The sequence below is a fragment of the Antechinus flavipes genome, chromosome 5 (assembly GCF_016432865.1).
Source record: "Antechinus flavipes isolate AdamAnt ecotype Samford, QLD, Australia chromosome 5, AdamAnt_v2, whole genome shotgun sequence".
NCBI classification, from domain to species: domain Eukaryota; kingdom Metazoa; phylum Chordata; class Mammalia; order Dasyuromorphia; family Dasyuridae; genus Antechinus; species Antechinus flavipes.
Genome location: NC_067402.1, coordinates 63,315,565 through 63,335,940, shown reverse-complemented (window position 1 = coordinate 63,335,940; position 20,376 = coordinate 63,315,565). Strand labels below are relative to the sequence as shown.

The following is a 20,376-nucleotide window of genomic DNA, read 5'->3' as shown; positions in this document are numbered from 1 at the left end:
AGGTTTGGTTCAAGAAAGGAACCTCATACATTCAATTAATGCTATTGGATGAATGAATGTCTCCAAACTGTAGCCAGATGTTATGCATTCTATCATAAAGCGATTTTCCTCCCACTGCACTAAAGTGGGAGCTGACTAGTCCAAGATAAACATAAAATCTATCTCCATTTTAATTTCCTGAGGATGGGTTTATTATCTGCCACCAGAGAAGTAACTTAGGTGCACTTTGTTATAGCAATCCAAATTTCCTCCTTCTCTTTCAGCTACCTTGATAGGGACTAAAGGGTGACCCCAATTTTAGTAGGGGGTGTAGAAAGTATGAGAGGAATTTACTCAGCAATTTCCATTTATCTTGCCTTGAATGACCCCAAATAGCCATTAACTAGGTCATTGTGATCATTTAACAACACCCATAATTTGTCTTCTTCCAAATGTATCTGATTCCTCCTCTCTGAAGAACCTATTGTGTCCCAGGTACAGTGGTAGTTGCTGTAGGTTGAAAGCACAAACCCCTAAATGATCATAGAATCACAGATTCAAGTCAGAAGGAAACTTAGAGACCACCAAGTCCAAGACAAGAAACTGAGGAATAGAAAGGTTTAATATCTTGTCTAGGGTCACATTAACCAGTGACTTTCTAAAGTGAAAATTGGATCTAGATCCTCTTTACATAAAGTCTGGTGCTGCCTTGAATTAAATGAAATGAAACAGTCCTATCTTTCAAGGAGATTACAAACTATTTGTGAGATAATACATATTAGTAAATATATACAAAATAAATACAAGGTAATTTGGGATAAGAGATAAGAACAGCGCTATTGATGCAAGGAGGCATTGGGACATAAAGAAAAACCTCCCATAGAAGATGGTGCTTGAGTCTAGCTTTGTTGTTTTTTTTTTAATTTATTTTTATTTTTTATTTTAATTTTTTATTTTATAATAACTTTATATTGACAGAACCCATGCCAAGGTAATTTTTTTACATTATCCCTTGCACTCGCTTCTGTTCCGATTTTTCCCCTCCCTCCCTCCACCCCCTCCCCTAGATAGGAAGCAGTCCCATATATGTTAGATATGTTGCAGTATATCCTAGATACAATATATGTGTGCAGAACCAAACAGTTCTCTTGTTGCACAGGGAGAATTGGATTCAGAAGGTAAAAATAACCCAGAAAGAAAAACAAAAATGCAAATAGTTTATATTCATTTCCCAATGTTCTTTCTTTGGGTGTAGCTGCTTCTGTCCATCATTTATCAATTGAAACTGAGTTAGGTCTCTGTCAAAGAGATCCACTTCCATCAGAATACAGCCTCATACAATATCGTTGTCGAAGTGTATAATGATCTCCTGGTTCTGCTCATTTCACTTAGCATCAGTTCATGTAAGTCTCTCCAGGCCTCTCTGTATTCATCCTGCTGGTCATTTCTTACAGAACAATAATATTCCATAACATTCATATACCACAATTTACCCAACCATTCTCCAATTGATGGGCATCCATTTATTTTCCAGTTTCTAGCCACTACAAACAGGGCTGCCACGAACATTTTGGCACATACAGGTCCCTTTCCCTTCTTTAGTATCTCTTTGGGATATAAGCCCAGTAGTAGCACTGCTGGATCAAAGGGTATGCACAATTTGATAACTTTTTGGGCATAATTCCAGATTGCTCTCCAGAATGGTTGGATTCGTTCACAACTCCACCAACAATGCATCAGTGTCCCAATTTTCCCGCATCCCCTCCAACATTCATCATTATTTTTTCCTGTCATCATAGCCAATCTGACAGGTGTGTAGTGGTATCTCAGAGTTGTCTTAATTTGCATTTCTCTGATCAATAATGATTTGGAACACTCTTTCATATGAGTAGAAATAGTTTCAATTTTATCATCTGAAAATTGTCTGTTCATATCCTTTGACCATTTATCAATTGGAGAACGGCTTGATTTCTTATAAATTTGAGTCAAGTCTCTATATATTTTGGAAATGAGGCCTTTATCAGAACCTTTAACTGTGAAGATGTTTTCCCAGTTTGTTGCTTCCCTTCTAATCTTGTTTGCATTAATTTTGTTTGTACAAAGGCTTTTTAATTTGATATAATCAAAATTTTCTATTTTGTGATCAATAATGGTCTCTAGTTCATCTTTGGTCACAAATTTCTTTCTCCTCCACAAGTCTGAGAGATAAACTATCCTATGTTCCTCTAATTTTTTTTATAATCTCGTTCTTATGCCTAGATCATAGACCCATTTTGATCTTATCTTGGTATATGGTGTTAAGTGTGGGTCCATGCCTAATTTCTGCCATGCTAATTTCCAGTTATCCCAGCAGTTTTTATCAAATAATGAATTCTTATCCCAAAAGTTAGGATCTTTGGGTTTGTCAAACACTAGATTGCTATAGTTGACTATTCTGTCTTGTGAACCTAACCTATTCCACTGATCAACTAATCTATTTCTTAACCAATACCAAATGGTTTTGGTGTCGAGTCTAGCTTTGAAAATAACTAAGGATTTTAAGAGGCAGAATATGTAAAATGATATGCTAACCTATATATGGCTGTATATATATGCATATATATGTAGCTATTATGATGATTCTATTATAAGTGGCTTAGGGTAATATATAGGTAGATGGAATAAACCCCAAAGGAGAAAAGATTGACAAAATGTTGTTGTTGCTGCTGTTGTTGTTTATACTTTATTCTTTTTTTTTTAAGAGTTGAAACCAGTATGCCCCTTCATTTCAGCATCCCAACAGTTGAGAAAAAGGGAAGAAATTAAACTGACATGTAAATATTTATACTGAAATACCAGCTGATGGACATTTAAGGGAAGATGCAAAGAGGGAATGGAGAGACTAGTCAGCAAGAAGCACACTATGCTACTTTATTTATTCTTGAAGTCAAAGGAAGTTCTAGAGGGGACAATGAGAACAAGCAATAGGACTGCTTCTCTTCCTCCGCCTAGTGCAGTATGTTGGAGTTCATCAGAGAATATGTATTCAGTACTGGAGAAAGTACCAAGGAATGTAGTAACAACAATAATAGTAGCAAAAAAATTTTAGGTTTGCAAAGCATTTTGCAAACATTTTATTATCCTTGCAACAAGATTGGGAGATGAAAGTGTCGGTCTTTTACAACTGAGAAAATTGAAGCAGACACATGTTAAATGACTTGCCCAGAGTTACACAGCCAATAAGTGTCTGAGGCTGGTTTTAAATTGGAATTTCCCTGACTAGTTCCAGCAATTCTATTCTGATTATATATTTAGATTTTTGATCATACAAGAATATGGTAGAAATAGGACAGAAAAAGTTCTAAAATAAAAGCAAGTTTGCTTACCATAAGATACATGTTCCAAAGGGTACAAAGAAAAGGACTAGGAAAAAGTAGAATTGATGTGGATAATAATAAGAGATCAGGAGATGCAAATAAGGGAAGACCGTTGGCTAAACAGTCTGAAAATTTTGAATGGCAACTTGTCTTTTGAATGGCATTTAGTATACAGAAGGGAAGAAATGAGTAGGATCCATAAAAGGATAAATGGTGGTACTTTCTTTCATCCCTTAACAGAATTTACCTGTTTCCAGAATTCCTAATTGTGGATTTGAAGGATAATATATTTTCTAAAGATTAACAAAAGGGATTAATGTTATTCATTTGCCTTCCCCAGGTTACTGTAAATATTTATCTAAGTATAAATGGTAAGATAGGAAAATCCACTGATAAATGGTAGGGCAATAATTTTCTTAGGAATTAACCTATACAACTATACAACCATTAATGGGCAGCAATAAGGAAGAGAAGCAGGGCTGGGGAAAATTTTAATTACAACAGGTACACTGTGGCTTGAGTTTCATTTCCCTATTTGGGTTATCTCTTTCTGGATTTCAGGACACAGTGAAAGACTTGATTGGATAGGTATGACTTTAAAACGTTCAGTTTGTTATCTAAGGACTTTTTCCAAGTTTCGATTAAACTAACGATTGGCAAAAATAATATTAATAGTAATAACACATTTATTTAGATCTTTAAAATTTGTAAAGTGTTTTATAAATATTGTCTTTTTATCTTAGCAACTCTATAAAGTATGTGCCATTATTATCTTCATTTATAGATGAAGAAACTGAGTCAGCAGTGACTTGTCTAGGATCACAAAATAAGCGTCTGAGGTGAATTAGAACTCAGATTTTCCTGACTACAGATCTAATGCTTTATCCACTGTATATATAAGTAGAAAGTGCCCTATGAGATGAATTTGAGGGAATGGGCAAGGGCCTAAGCAAAATTAGGCGGTAAATACATTTGATTTGGTCTCTGATTTTCCCGGTTAATATTCTTTCCTTCTTTTTGAGAACTCTTGTAATATCAGTTTTCTATTCAGTGTCTCATTTTTGCTTCTAGAGTTTCTAGCTGCTAAGGTATTATCAGACCATTAAAGCATAACTTAATAACTTTTGACTAAGAATAAAGATGATGGGAATCACCTTCCATGAGATTTGTTGTTCCCCAAACCAGGAGGCTATGGGTAAATGGAGGTAGTAGGATGTTTTGATGCTTGTCTATGCTACTAAATAGTAATTATCATGCATACAGCTCCCAATCTCTGGATCCCTAAAGATTTTTGATAGTTTTCAGACCCCAGGGGACAACAGATAATGTCTCTGGTCTCTGGTTTCTTGTGAGTCTCCCACAGTGCTAGGTCTACTGACTTAAATTAAAATAGTGGGAAATGAGTCACTTTCCTTCAAATAAATATAGTCTGCTTTTCATTATATTCTGGAATTTCCTCAGATCACTCAATTCAATGTAGGGCATTTGGAAAATAAGTATACTTCAAGTGCCTTGATCCTCCAAACTAATTCAATTGAGCTCTTTTACCATCTTCTGAACTGCATTTACACCAAGTTAACAGACCATACAAAGAACATATTTTTGAAAAGTTAAATATTCCATCAGGATCAAAACAATTAACAAAAAAATATATAGAATAAATGGCTTCTATAAAACAATTAAGAAATTTAGATTTGCACTTCAGGGATAGAGTTCTAAAATAAAATAGATATTTTATTAGAGTAGAGAAAATGTCTCTTCAAGACTGAATAGAGTATAGCAAATGTCTTCTTTGTTGATCTGAAAACTTCCAAGCTATGATTCAAACCAGTACTGACACTGGTTGATATTCTACTGGGTCATCCACATGGAGTTGGGTCTCTGAGCATCCTGAACCAGCAGAGAGCATCCTACATCTAGTCTGTTTGTTTCTTTGCTTTTTCTGGTTGTACTCCCAGCAACTCAGAATTCTTCTTGCTCAAGAAATGTTCCCATTTCTCAAGTATATGCTGAAAGTGAGCATATTTCTGACCTGAGCTCTTGGGCTCAACCATTTTGGACTCAACCACACAGCTCTACTCCTTAGAAGTCTCCTGATCTGCTAACAGAATTTGCACCTCCTGAAGCAATTCCCTTGCAACAGACACACATCTCATGGAATTTCAGATTTAGGAACTCCAAAAAAAGGTATTATGGGAAAGGTGGTCAGGTGAGCAATACTTTTGCTCCATCCTTTTACATGCCAAAGTTCTAATGGCTTTAAAGAATTAAGTCCCCTTTTGAATATATGCTATCTTTTCAAGGATTGACATTGAAAATTCTTACTTTAAGAATCTCCTTGATATGCCCCTTTCTCTTTTCTGCGACGCAGTCAATGTCTTTGTTAAGCTTTGCTAAATCCTAAACATTTAGTATACAAAGAAGGCAAAGGCAGAGACTGTCCTCAGGTGCTCCCTGTCTAATGGGGACATACAACTATGTATAAACAAGCTATATACACAAGGAAATAACCGTAGGAGGTGAAACTTGAAGGAAGCCTGGAATTGGAGATAAGGAAGGAGAGCATTCCAGGTCACTACCCTGGTGCAGCTCCTCCTCTGCACTGCCTCATGTCTGCACTATTGCAATAGCTTGTTAGTTGGTCTCCCTGTCTAAAGTCCAGTGTCTCCGAGTAACCTCCAGAATCAAAAATCAAGACATCTGTTTAGCTTTTAGAACCTTGTTCCTTCCTACCTTTCCAGTCGTTTTTACACTTTAAATCTAATGATAATAATAATAATTAACATTTAAATGCATTTCCTAGATATCAGGCACGTGCTAAGTTCTTCAAAATTATTACTTTATTCGAACCTCTCACTAACCCTACCTGAGAGCTAGGTGTTATTATTATCCCTATTTTACAAATGAGGAAACTGAGACAAACAAGGATTAAATGATTAATAGGGTCACATAGCTCATAAGTGTCTGAGGTCAAATTTGATTTCAGATCTTCCTAACACCTGGCTTGATACTCCACCCAATGGATCACCAACTGTCATATACTCTGTGTTCCACTGTCACTGGCTTCCTTACCATTCCTTGCACAGGACCCTCAATCTCCTCATTCCAGGAATTTTCACCAGCTCTTCCTCATATCTAGGATTTTCTCCTTCTTCATCTCTACCTCCTGGCTTCCTTCAAGTCCCAGATAAAATCCCATCTTCTGCAAGGTATTCCTTTTAATGTTGATGCCTTCCCTCTGTTGATTATCTCTAACTTATCCTATTTGTATTTAGTTGTACATAACTGTTTTCATGTTGTCACTCCCACTAAATTAGGAGCTCCTCAAGAGAAGGGGCTGTCTTTTGCTTTTATTTTGTTGTGCCATAGTTCCCTTTTACTGTCCTGTCTCAGTTTCCCTAATTGTCCTGCCTCGGTTTCCCTGAATTGTCCTGCCTCAGTTTCCCCAATTGTTCTGTCTCAATTTCCTTGAATTGTTCTGCCTCAGTCCCCCTGGTTGCAATCTCCTTTTCTGCTATCTCAGATACCTAATGGATATCCTCTAAGTATAGACTTCTTGGCTCTAGTTGGACACCTCCTTAACTCCCAATTTGTAAGAATTTATAGTCCTGCCCACAATCTGTCAGAATCACATTGATGGTCCCCTTCTTGGAGATTCCTGCTCACCAGAGTTTGGACTCCATTCTCTTTGTTTACCCAAGCTTGGAGCTCCTTGTATATTTAGGTCATTGAGAACTCACATTCTCTACTGGATACTTTGAGACGAGAGTCCAATCCAGTCAATCAATTAAGCTCTCCAATAAATAAAATATTTAAAACTCTCTAATCTCTATCTTGCCTCAGTTTCTCCAGCATTACAATTTATATCCTTAATACTTAGTACAGTGCCTGGCACATAAAATGTGCTTCACAAAATGTTTGTTGTTCTGACTTGGAAAGAATAGTCAAATGTCATTGACTTGCACTAATTATATGAATACATTTAGAAGCAGAAGTCTTGTTTAAAAGCAAAAAAGGTAATTATGCTCCATGAGCAACAATCTTTTAAAGCTGAATCTGTATCAATAGCTAAATTTAAATCATATAAAGCCATGAAAGTAGGAGAATGATATGGCAGGCTGTAAGAACGCAGAGGAAAGAACACTTCTGAACAAGATGACTATCTAACTAGGAAGCAGATCATCCAGCTCTCCTATGGTTACTTCAACAAAAATCTGATTTGCCCCAGATTGAATAATGATGAAGTAACCTAATGAGAAACTAAAATTAGTGACTTCAGTCTTAGAACTGCACACGAGATTTATCAAATAAAAGGACAATAGAAATAGTCATGCAAAGTTGTTTGAATAAAGCAGTAAAATCATAAGGTTCCCCTAAAAAAGCCTCAAGGTGGCCAGAAAATCCCAGGGTTAACCCTTGAGAGAGGACCTTGGAAGGGCCAGGGAGTCAGGGAATGGTAATAAAGAATATGCAATATGGTAGTGTTCAGACTGCTACAGTAGGGCCAGGTGCTCCGAATATTTAGCATAATATCCTAAGATAACCTAATGCTTGAAGACCTAGTGCTCTGAACCTCCAAAATCCAGGGAGGGCCAAAAGATGGTGACTGGTGCAGACCTCAGGGAATCTCAGGGCAAGACCAAACAGAGATCACCACAGCCAACAAAAACATAACTAAAAGTGTCCTTTCCCTTTAATTCTTACAATTATCATTTCATTCTCCGACTTTCATTATTTTAATTTAATTTAAATTTTGTTCTTGATATAGGATCAAGCTTAAAAGATCACTGCTCTTGGAATATAATTACTTCGTATCATTTTTTAAAATAAGACTACTATTTGCAAATATACCCTATAATACCTGACTCAAGTCATTGACATTCTTTCCAAGTAAAATCAAGTCATGCATTTTTTTTTCACATGGCAACTGTATGATTTATTTTGCTTGGCTCTGCTGATTTATTATTATTTTTATTTTGTTTTTCTCTCTCAGTTTTTAAAATGTGTGTGTGTGTGTGTGTGTGTGTGTGTGTGTGTGTGTGACAGAGGGTTTAGTCTTAGTAATGCCAAAAACAAAAATTTCCAAAAGATGACCATCATAACATTGTTTAATGCAAAAAAGAGAACAGAAAAGTTAAAAAAGAAAGCAAAGATAAACAGGATAATTATGAAAGTAATATGTAAAATTTATGATATGCTTTCCAAAAAAAGCAAATGATGTGAAGTAGAGATTCAGATTTCATGCTTCTTGCCTTCATTTACTCTTTTCCCAAAGCATGAATGGAAGACATTATTCTATGTATGGAAGTTAAAAAACAAAAACTGAATGAGCCTTAGAAACTGTCTGGTTTAACTCTTTCATTTTACAGATAAAGAAACAAAAATTTAAAGAAGAGAATGACTCTCATCATAATTATCTTTTGTGATGCTGTTCAATGTCATAAAACTCTTTGAGATAAAAGAGAGACTAGAACTTGGGTCTTAAATATGAGAAGAAAAGAGATAACAACTGAGAAATTACGCAGAGGTTTCAGTTTCTGGACTGTGGCCAGTCTACATTATAGGCTTTTCCATTCAGTGACGCATTTCATACTTTATTATAAGGAGAAAGTCCAGAGGAAATAACTTACAAAATCTTAGTTCCCAAGAAATTAGAATGCCAGTTTATTCATTTGTAATGGGAGATATATCTGGCTAATGAATGAGTAATCACTGTTACTTAATTAATCTATTTTTTTCTATCTTGGTTTTTCCCTTTTGTTGTGATTTTCATCAAGGTAAAATCCTACTCACATGAGTCATTATGATGAGGTTACTAAACCAACAAGCATTTATTAATATTAGGTATACTCTTTGTAATATGCCCAATTCTGTGCTAAGCACTGAGAAACAAAGAAAGGAAAAAATATGGTGCCTTCCCTGTAAGAACTTACAATCTTATGCAAGAGATAACATGCAAATAACTATGTACACATAAGCTTCATAAAGAAATGTGTATTTTTAAAAATTAATGTATATGTATAACTAGAAAAAAGAAAACAATAAAACATCCCTCATGTTTGGAAAAAAAAGGAGTCATAGATATAAAGATGTATCAAAAGCCATATCTACAGTAGAGTAAACCACAAAAAATAAAGAACGAAAAAAGTGAAAATGGTATGCTTCAAACTGCATTCAGACTCCATAGTTCTTTCTCTAGATGTAGATAGCATTTTTCATCATGAGAATTTTGGAATTTTGTCTTGGATCATTTCATTTTTGAGAAAAGCCATGTCAACCATAATTGATCATCACACAATGTTTCTTTTATTGTTTACAATGTTCTCCTATTTTTGCTCAATTCACTCAGGATTATATAAATCTTTAAAGGTTTTTCTGAAATCCAACCACTTATCATTTCTCATGGCATAATACTATTATGCATACATCCATATACCACATCCATATACCACAACTTGTTCCATCATTTTCTAATTCATGGGCATTCCCTCAATTTCCATTGCTATAAATATTATTATACATGCAGGTCCTTTTCCCTTTTTTATGATCTCTTTGGAATACAAGCCTAGTAATGGTATTGCTGGTTCAAAGGGTATGCACAATTTGATTGCCCTTTGATCATAGTTCCAAATTGCTTTCCAGGATAGCTGAATCAGCCATTAACAACTCCACCAACAATGCCTTAGTGTCCCAATTTTCCCACATATTCTCCAATATGTATCGTTTTCCTTTTCTGTCCTACTAGTCGTTCTGACAGGGGTAAGATAGTACATCAGAGTTGTGTTTTTTTAATAGCTCTTTATTTTTCCAAATATATGCAAAGGTAGTTTTCAGCATTCCCCTTGTGCAAAACCTTGTGTTCCAAATTTTTCTCCCTCCCTCCCCCATCTCCCCTAGACAGCAAATAATCCAATATAAGTTAAATATGTGCAATTCTTCTAAACATATTTTCAGATTTGTCATGCTATGCAAGAAAAATCAGATCAAAAGGTAAAAACAAAATATGAGAAAGAAAACAAACAAACAAACAACAAAAAACCCTCAAAGGTGAGAATACTATGCTTTGATCCACATTCAATCTCCATAGTTCTCTTTCTGGATGCAGATGGCTTTTTCCATCCCAAGTCTATTGAAATTGCCTTGAATATTCTCATTGTTGAAAAGAGCCAAGTTCATCAGAGCTGATCATCACATAATCTTATTGTTACTGTGTACAATGTTCTCTTAGTTCCATTGATTTCACTTAGCTTAGTTCGTGTAAGTCTTTTCAGGATTTTCTGAAATGTCTGCTCATCATTTCTTATACAACAATAATATTCCATTACATTCATATACACAACTTATTCAGTCATTCCCCAACTGATGGACATCCACTCAGTTTCCAGTTCCTTAACATTACAAAAAGGGTTGCTACAGACATTTTTGTATTTGTGGGTCTTTGCCCTATTTTATGAACTCTTTGGAATTCAGACCCAATAGGGACACTGTTAGATCAGAGTATGCCTGGTTTGATTATCTTTTGGTCGAAGTTCCAAATTGCTCTCCAGAATGGCTGGATCAGCCATTCCCAACTTCATCAACAGTATCTTAGTGTCCCAATTTTCTCACATCTTCTCCAATACTTATCATTTCTCTTTTCTGTACTATTAGCCAATCTAATAGTCTAAGGTGATACATCAGAGTTGTTCTAATTTGAGTTTCTCTAATCAATAGTGTTTTAGAGAATTTTTATATGACTATAGATGGCTTTAATTTCTTCATCTGAAAACTATCTGTTCATATCCTTTGACCATTATTAACTGGGAAATGGCTTGTATCTTTACAAATTTGACTCAGTTTTCCACATATTTGAGAATAGCAGGAGAATAAAAGTCAACAAAAGAAGGCAATAAGATCATCCTGAGTTCATTCAGATGATCAAAGTTCCACTTTTGCTCATTGTAGACCATTGGACAAATGTTAGAGCAAGACTGGAGCTCATTCTAGCAATTTCTGGACTTGGAAAACCAAGAAGCAATCAATAGCTTGAGTCATTAATCCCCTGAACTAATCAAGTCTCAAAGTTGATTAGAGAAAAATGAGCGTAATCTGCATGGGTTTGGAAAGGAGAACCTTACACTTACCACAGATGGTATAATTGTAAAGGGAAGGAAGGAAAAGTACACTAGTGGAATTGAGGAGTGAAATGTTAGGGGATATTGTTGTGAGAATAAGTCATTTCCAGCCAGAACCTGCATCTTATGCTAATGGATTTAAAAGGTTAGCAAAGAAGGATTTTGACCCAAACAACCCAATACATTGCATTTGGGAAATGTGGATTTCAGATTAAGAAAAAATGCATATTGTCAACTCCTCTAAAGGCATCGTTTACAAAAGAGCATAGAAATTAAGGACAGTCAGGATCTCTATCAGGGATCTTTTCACGGGCTTTGCTACAAATTCCAAAAAAGGTTAAAAACACGGGAATGAAGATGAGGCCATGAGCTGCCCCAAACAATATAACCAGAAACATGATCTTGAAAAAGGTCCTGAAGATGTAAGCATTTGCTGCAGCTAAGGCGATCACCCCTATTATGGTAGAAGCAGCTCCTTGTATCACTGGGTAGCCCAGAAGAACCAGTGCTTCAATGACTTTTTGGTTTGCATTCGTAGCATCACTGGAAACAAATGCATAGGACACATGAGCAGAAAAGTCTACTGAAAATCCAATACAAATTATAAGGTTGATCATGGATATAGAATCAAGATTGACGTTCCAATAGGACATGAAACCCGCCACACCTACAATCACAGAGGCAATAGCAAAGGTAACCCACAGAGAACATAGTGGATTGGGAATGAACAACAAGGAAATTATCAACATGGCGCCAGCTGCTACGGCAACATTTTGAATAGTGTTGTCTACAATCACAGCATACTGATCGAAATAGATAAATGCCGGGTGATACACCGTAAGGGGGATGTAGCATTGTGCAGCAGTGTTTCTTAGTTGGTTTAACATCATCTTTTCATTTACTGCAGTATTAACCTTTACTGACTGAATGAAGAAGCGTGAAGATAATATTTCTTTTGCAGTTCTATTCATTTTAATATCCAATTTAAATTCGGGAAATATTTCTAAAAATAGGTCTATGAAGTTTAAAAATACAGTCCTATCGTTTATATCTTGGTGTGATGCTGTTAAAAATATCTCATATGCCTTTAACCAAGACTCTGAGAAATTTTCATTCACATAATCATTACTTTCTAATGATTTCAAACAATCGTTCAATTCGTTCCGAGTGAGTTCATCCCAATATGAAACAGATTTAGTAACTAAAACCATGACCCTGGGACCAAATTCTGAAAAATATTCTTTTTCTCTAGAATAATAAGGAATGACATAGGAGTTATCATTGGCCAGGTTTCGAAGGTCTATACCTTCCTGGATTTGGAAACACCCGTAAATACTAGCAGCTAAGTAGCCAGCATACAGTAGTATCACAAAGAGCTTAGACCCTTTTTTGGTGAGTAAGGGGCCATAATACTTCCTAAAGAATATATTCATTGCATGGATTTCTTCTTCACCATTTGGTGAGATATAAAAGCCTTTTCTATAGAGAATCTTTTTTGCACAGGAATTTTTTTCCTGTTCCTGCTGAAAGACAAATTGGTTCAGATAGACTTCAACTTTACCATTGAGGGCAAGAAATGCTCCAAAACAAGTAATGTTATATAAAAAACAAAAAAGAAGGGTTGTTCCTGTGTAGATACAGAAGGCCTGCACGGATTTGAAAGGGGTCATGATCCCAATATAGAAAGCGAGGACATCAGTCAACGTGGTGATTGTGATGGACACAGCTGCCTCTGCATAGGTGTCAGCCAGCCTCTGTTCAATACTATGTATGGATTTGGTCTTCTGCCAGGCAGAAATCATGATAAACATGTCATCAACACCAACTCCTATAAAACAGGGGGAAAGAACTGCAGTTTATAACAGTTCATTTAAAATTAAGACAAATTTCTTATTTATTTAAACATGACAATCTGTACTCTTTTCCCTTCTTTACAGAGGTGAGGACTGTGTATTTCTACATTCCACATACTATGGAACTTGGTTGATTTTCTGGTTAGTTCTATTGAAATGCTTTTTGTTCTTCCTTTTTCATTCTTTGTAATAAAAACTGTCTCTTTGAATAGAACAAGGGGAAAAGGTATGCTTGGAAATTAAAATAATATAAAAAGATGAAAAAAATTTTAATTGACATTTTTTTAAAAAACAATGACATCCTTTTGGACAAGCTGGATTAGAATTCTACAATTTAACCAGATGCCATCATAAAATTCTGAAAAAAGGATCACAGCTCCTATATTATATGGAATGTATCAGCCTCCTTCAAAGTGGTTAAGTTACAACCCTGAAATCTCATAAACAGACATTAAAACATGATTGGTAAAAGGTGGTTTGAGACAAGCCAAATGGTCCTATTCCCTTGCCTGTCAGATAAACAGGAAAACATATGTGAATTGTGAGATGAACAAAGGACATTTTCATTGCCTAGCTGAAATACTATGAATGTAGAATATTGCTGTCACTCAAATGATATGCTGGTTAGGTTTGCTAAATTACTTTTTTTTTTTTACCATTCTTTTTAAAATCTTTGTTATAAGGGATGCTTCAGAAAGGGTTAGGATAGATTTTTAAATGAATGCAATATAAAAACAAGAGATAGTTACAAAAAAATTTTAAATGCAGGAGGGAGAAACCTGCTAATGTACATGATACACAAAGAAAGATACCCTAGAAGATCCAATGTGGAAAAAATAGGATGGGAAATAGTATCCAAAAAGAAAAGCATCAATATATCACATGGCTCAACTTACTATTGCCAAGTTGTTGAAGTCTAGATAACAAAGCAGGAGGAGGGCAAATAGGCAGTAAGAGATACTAATATGTATTTGAGAATTAGCAGGATATAACATAACTGAATTATGACTATGAAATGGCATATGTTATTCAAAATGAATCAATAAAAGGAATGGTGGAATATCATTGTATAATAATCATTGCTTTACAGTTGTAGTAATTCCTACTCCTACTTCTCTATTTTAATTAATAGAAAGATAGGTTATATCCCTTCTCCTGGGGCACTAGTCATTGGCACTTAAAAGAGAGGAGAACATATTATAGATTCGAGCCAATGATATTAAATAAGAAAGATACCCCATAATACTTCAGAGTACCTCACACCCTGTTTCACTATCTCAGAACCAGGCCAATACCATCTTTTTTCTCAAGGTTCAAGGATTATCTGGGCCTCAGTTTCCTTGTCGGTAAAATGAGGAAGTTAGATTAGATTACTTCTAAGGTCTTTTCTAGGTCTACATGAATGATCCTAAGATTTGTAATGTTTAAAAAAATAGTCCGGATGGAAATCACATAAAATAAATGAACTTTAAAAAATAATTCAAAGATTTTTAAAAATTAAATTTTTAAAAATTTTCAATGCTTATTTGATTTTTTTTCTCTCTCCTTTTCTTTCTCCTTCCCCAAGATGGCAAGCAATTTGATAGAGGTTATATATTTACAATCATACTAAACATAAATTAATTAACTTCTAAATTATGCAATTAAACATTTTTTCTTTTCTTTTTTTTTTTTTTTTTTTTTTGCTGAGGCAATTGGGGTTAAGTGACTTGCCCAAGATCACACAGCTAGGAAGTGTTAATTGTCTAAGGCCAGATTTGAACTTAGGTCCTCCTGACTTCAGGGATGATGCTCTCTCCACTGTGCCACCTAGCTGCCCCTGCAATTAAACATTTTAAGTACATTTCATTTTGTAGATTTTTGTTCTGAAATTTTCCTGAGACTGTATTTCCTTATTGATATAAAATAACTCTAAATCTATTCTACTTAAGCTTCTCAATACCCAAACTTCCATTTCCTATCTTTATATGATTGCACAGAGTACCTCTCTAGGTACTCTCTTCACCTTAAAGAACACCTAGCTTCCTTCAAAGATTATCTCAGTTGCCATGTTGCCTTTTCCAATCATCAGCTTGTTAGTAATCTCTCTGCCAAAATTACCATGTAATTATTTTGTATTGCCTATTCATGTTATCCCTTCTACCCCTCAGCAAAATATAAGTTCCTCAAGAATAGGGGCTGTTTGATTTCTGTCTTTGTTGGCCTAGTGCTAAGAACATTGAGAAAGATTAGCTATATAGATTTATAATCATATTTCTCTTTTGCTTACCTAGAATAAGAAATGGTGCATTGGAAACTGTGACAACAAATGGTATTCCACAATGCAGCAAAAGACCAAAGCTGCTCAGCACTGCTAAACCAGCAGAAATGACTCCAAATGCTGCCACCCACATTTTGCTGATTATGTGATTCATCCTAAAAATTTGAGCAGAAATATCATTGAGATAGTGATTCATCTACTTAACTTCAGCTAATTCAAAAAAAGTTTTGTTGGAAATCTGTAAGATATCACTAAATAGTAAATGTATTTGAAGCAATGACTTAAACTACCTTATTAACTTATAGAAATCCCCACTTTGAAAATAAAAAAAACTTCTACTTTTTGAAGGTTAATGCCTCCATCAACATTGATCTGCAAAGAGATATACAAAAGGCAATGCAAATCTATTTTTTTCCTAAGTATAGGCATAAACATGTCCTCTTTCAATAGGAATATAATGTGGTCAATAAATGGCATAAGCGTTTTCTAAAATCCCCAGATTGTAAGTTCAGAGTTTTGAGCTAAATCACAGAAGCAGAAAATTTCATAGAGTAGTCCAATCCAGTCTCCATCAGGGATAGATTTATTGTAAAATCTATTGTAAAATAGATTTACATTTAAGGTTCCACTGCTCTCTTAATATAAGATTATACTAAATACAAATACAAAAATAGGTTCAATAAGGTATTGGATAAGGCAAATATGATGTGTCAGTTCTAATTTGTACCAGTTTCTATTGCTTTAGGAACCTACAGGGAAGTTAAAATTCAATTCAATTCAATTCAAATTTAATTAAAGAATTTTTTAAAAGTACAGTTACCTGTAACATGAGACAATTGAAAAGAATATGATGAGAAAGTAGGAGACAGAAAACAATGGAATTACTTCCTTCACATTTCCTTCGAATTCCTCCTGCCTGGATAGCGATGTAAAGTAGGATATCTGACATAAAACCGAATCAGAGCAAATTAGATTTTTTTTATTTGTACATAAATTTTAAATAATATAATGCAATATTTTATAATTTATAATACGTTAAAATTCTAGGAGAAATTTAAATGTATAGTTTTTTTTGTTTTTTTTTTTTGCTACAGAAAAATGCAAATTTATTAGTACTATCCATCCTCTTCTTCCACGTTCCTCACTGGGTGATAATTCCCTTTGTTTATTTTTTTTTTTTAAAGGCTAATAGCTTAGGAATGCACTTCCAAAATCAATTTTGAATTAAGAAAAAATAAGAAAATGGGGTTTTTAACAAGAACAATCTAATAACGACGGGGACAGCTTTTTATTGTATTCAATTCTAAATGCTTCCATATTCTTAGAACCCCCATTTCGCTTTGGCGATGAGCCAAGATAGGTCTACTGGCAGCTTCCATCCGGAGGGTTTTATTGTAGGAAAATAAGAGAAAAACCTAGCCCACCTGAAGCCACTGATTTCATCAGATGGCAACTTTCATTTCAAAGCGTTCCCCCCCTTTCACACATACACCTCCCCACACCCACACCCCGGAAAGAGTAATGGCATAGTCGGTAGCAAGTTGGTCTGGAAGCCAGCAAGACCTGCCTCAAATTCGCTGTGAGACCCCCGCCAAGTGTCCCAACCTCTCTCCCTGTCCCGGTGGCAATCCTTCAAAGCCCTAGAGCAGGGGAAACCCCACATTGCGCCCCTAGCCAGAAGCCCTTGCCTCCCCATCTCCAGCGCGCGCTCCAGTAGGTACCTCCAAGTTCTTCTGCGGCAGGGACGGGATGAATTTGAGGAAAGCGCTCAGCCATTTCTGGCTCCTTAGGCGATCCTGCTCTGAGTCTTCGCGCAGGTAGTATATCAGCTTCAGAGCCTTCGCCTTCTCCAGGATCCTGTTCGGGGCCCGCCCGGCCCCGAGTTGCACGCCCCCGACCGAGTTGCCCAGAAAGATTTGGACCGAGCCGTTTGTCATGATGGGGAAAGTAAGGTTCGTGGGGAGAACCCGAAATGCCAGAAGCGGGTTGGGGAGACTGCACCCAGAGAGAGTCTGGGCGCACAGGCTCTTGTAGGTGAAGGAGACGCCATCTGCATCCTTTATACTAAAGCCCTTCACGATTTCGTCCAGCAATTGGATTTGCATCCAAGTCGTTGATGTCAGCAACGAGTCCGACGTGGAGACCAGCAGGAGGGAGGCGAACGTGCCCTCGGTTGTGAGCCTCGACGCCGAAAAGTGCTCCGAGTCATTGGTGGGAAAATACTTCTGGGCCAGACTCCTCTCTCCCTTCGCCGGGCCCCCAACGGGCGTGAACTGCTCCTCGATGTCGTCCGTTTTGCGCTGCTCCAGGAACATAAAGCCAGTTCCCAGGCCGGCCGACAGCAAGAGCGACGATAGCAGGAAGAGCCAGGGGTACCTGGCCACCCAGCGCCCCAGCCCGCGGAACAGCCGCGACAGTGGGGCCTCGATGCAGTTCGTGTGCCATCGGGACTTCCTGACTTCTTGGCACTTGCCGCTGCCGACCACGGCGGGAAGTGGCAAGTCTCTCTGATGCTGTAAAAGAGATTTAGGCGGCGGCGGAGGCAGCGACAACCTGCTGTTACTTGTCTTCAGGAGGCCGGGATCCATGTCGAGTCCCAAGAGAGCTGACAGGAGGCAGCTTCCGCGGACTGATCCGCCTTCTGATCAAAGGCTCCGCCGTCGGGGGAGCTGTCCAGACCACTCGAGTCGCTCCCTAAACAGTTTGTCTGGTTCTCTATACACAGATCCCCTAGGCCTTGCAGGTGGAAGTCACATCCAAAGCCAGCCTTTGCGACAGACATGAGAGAGGCGGGGAAGTGAAACTCCAAGCACTTTTTCCTGGTCTCAGTTTGACTCTGGCCGTCACAACCCCGGTGTGCGTTGAGACCTTGGACTGGCTGAAACAGTACTTGTGGCGGGATCTTGGGGGAGGGAGAAGGTTGGATTTCGGGAATTGAGACAACCTGGCTGGGAGATTCTCTCCATTCCCATGTGGAACTCCAGCAAAAGGGAGTCAAGAAGCTGAACAAGCATCATAATTCCATGACAGCAGAGCCTTTCAGATGAAAGAAAGAAAAGAGAGAGAGAGAGAGAGAGAGAGAGAGAGAGAGAGAGAGAGAGAGAGAGAGAGAGAAGGAAAGATAGATAAAAAGAAAGAAAGATAAATAAATAGAAGGAAGGTAGATAAATAGATAAAAGGAAAGATAGGTGGATAAATAGAAAGAAAGATAGATAATAAAGAGATATTAATTAATGCACCAGTAATGTAGAAAACCAATGGGGTCTTTGAAGGGGCATTGATGGCCTACTCAGTTTCAAAAATAGTTGCACCATCTGTACAATTTTCTAAGGATGTAAAAGATAACAATATAGTCAGCTCCAAATCATTAAAAAAAAAAAAGGCAGATTTAAAAAATGACTTTGAGTGACCTTTCCCATCACATTTCCTTTCTTGTATCTTGGGCTAATAGGGTAAGGAGCCTAGATGAGAAGCAGTTGTAGAAAGAGAAGGCCATTTTGGATTTTAAATGTTCAGTGGATATACAAAGCACAAGGAAGTTAATTCTCAGGTGGACAAAATTGAGAGTTTCTAATATAGTATTGATGCAAAATTGGTAGAATGAATCTGAAGAGGAAGAATCTCTATAAGGTGAGAAGTGTTCTTCCATGCAGTCTCAAATTCTCACTGGCCTTTGATCTGGATCTGTTAACACAGTCTAAATTTTAATTTTGTAAATTCCACTTCTCTGGGATTTAATAATTCATGCAAGTTAGAATAAGGAGAGTCACATTTTTAAGGTTTCCCAAATATTTTCCTTGCAATAAATACAAGATACTGCAAGCATTTTATCCTCATTTTACAGAAGAAACTAAAATTCTGAAAAATTCTAATGACTAGCCTACAGATGCCATAGCTGTGTGTGTGTGTGTGTGTGTGTATCACCCAGGTAGGATTCATAAGCAGATTCCACTTATACCACTTTAAAGGCTATATGATTCTGCTTTAGGGATCCTAGACAATGTACTTGCCATGTGATATTAAGTAATATAATTATATGGGTTTCTGTCTTATTCCTCCTATGACTTATGATGGAAGTAAAAAAAAACCTTTTTTCCTTCAATCTCCAATCTAGGATGAAGTTTTTTTGGAATATATGTTGTTATGGATGTGAGCATCATCAACATAGAAATGATCATTAAATCTATGAGAAAGGGGGAAATATATAAGAAAATGTCAAGCTCTTTTAGAATCAGAGGGAGCAGTCTTGTTGAATGAAGAGGCAGGGTGCCAATCTCTTTTAGGAAAAAAAAAATAAGGTTCCAGAATCCAATCTTATATTAAAAGAAGGCAGCATATGCTCTTAATAACAAAAGTAATTACAATGATAATGATGATAGCTAATATTTACAGAGTGTAGGCTGCAGAACACACACACACACACACACACACACACACACACACACACACACACACATATGCTTTTCAAGGAGGAAATATTGTAAACACCCAGAAAAAAAAAAAACAACCTAATACTGTTAACTGGATAGGATCTCACAGGATTTAGCAGCTATGTTTAGAAAACAGGGGCTCAGAATATAACATTCTAGAAAGCAAAAGAGCTAGGACTAAAACCAAGAATAATCTATGTAGCAAAATTGAATACAATCCTTTGGAAGAAAAATAGACATGTTGAAAAGACTAAAAATGAATAGAAAATTTGATTTTCAAATATAGGACTCAAGAAAAGTATATCAAGGCAAGCAAGAAAGAGAAATCACAAGCGATTTAACAAGTTTAACTGTTTTCCATTCTTAATAGGAAGATGATACATG

General features: G+C 36.5%; 1 protein-coding gene across 1 annotated transcript; it reads right to left on the bottom strand.

The window, feature by feature from the left end:
• Positions 1–9,618: 9,618 nt before the first annotated feature.
• Positions 9,619–18,633, bottom strand: PTCHD3 (patched domain containing 3). The gene is made up of 4 exons (XM_052001605.1): positions 17,284–18,633; positions 16,383–16,504; positions 15,572–15,717; positions 9,619–13,277 (listed from the first exon to the last, which is right to left on the bottom strand). The coding sequence occupies exons 1-4, from the start codon at positions 18,148–18,150 to the stop codon at positions 11,722–11,724; spliced, it is 2,691 nt and encodes an 896-aa protein (XP_051857565.1). The 5' UTR covers positions 18,151–18,633; the 3' UTR covers positions 9,619–11,721.
• Positions 18,634–20,376: the final 1,743 nt, after the last annotated feature.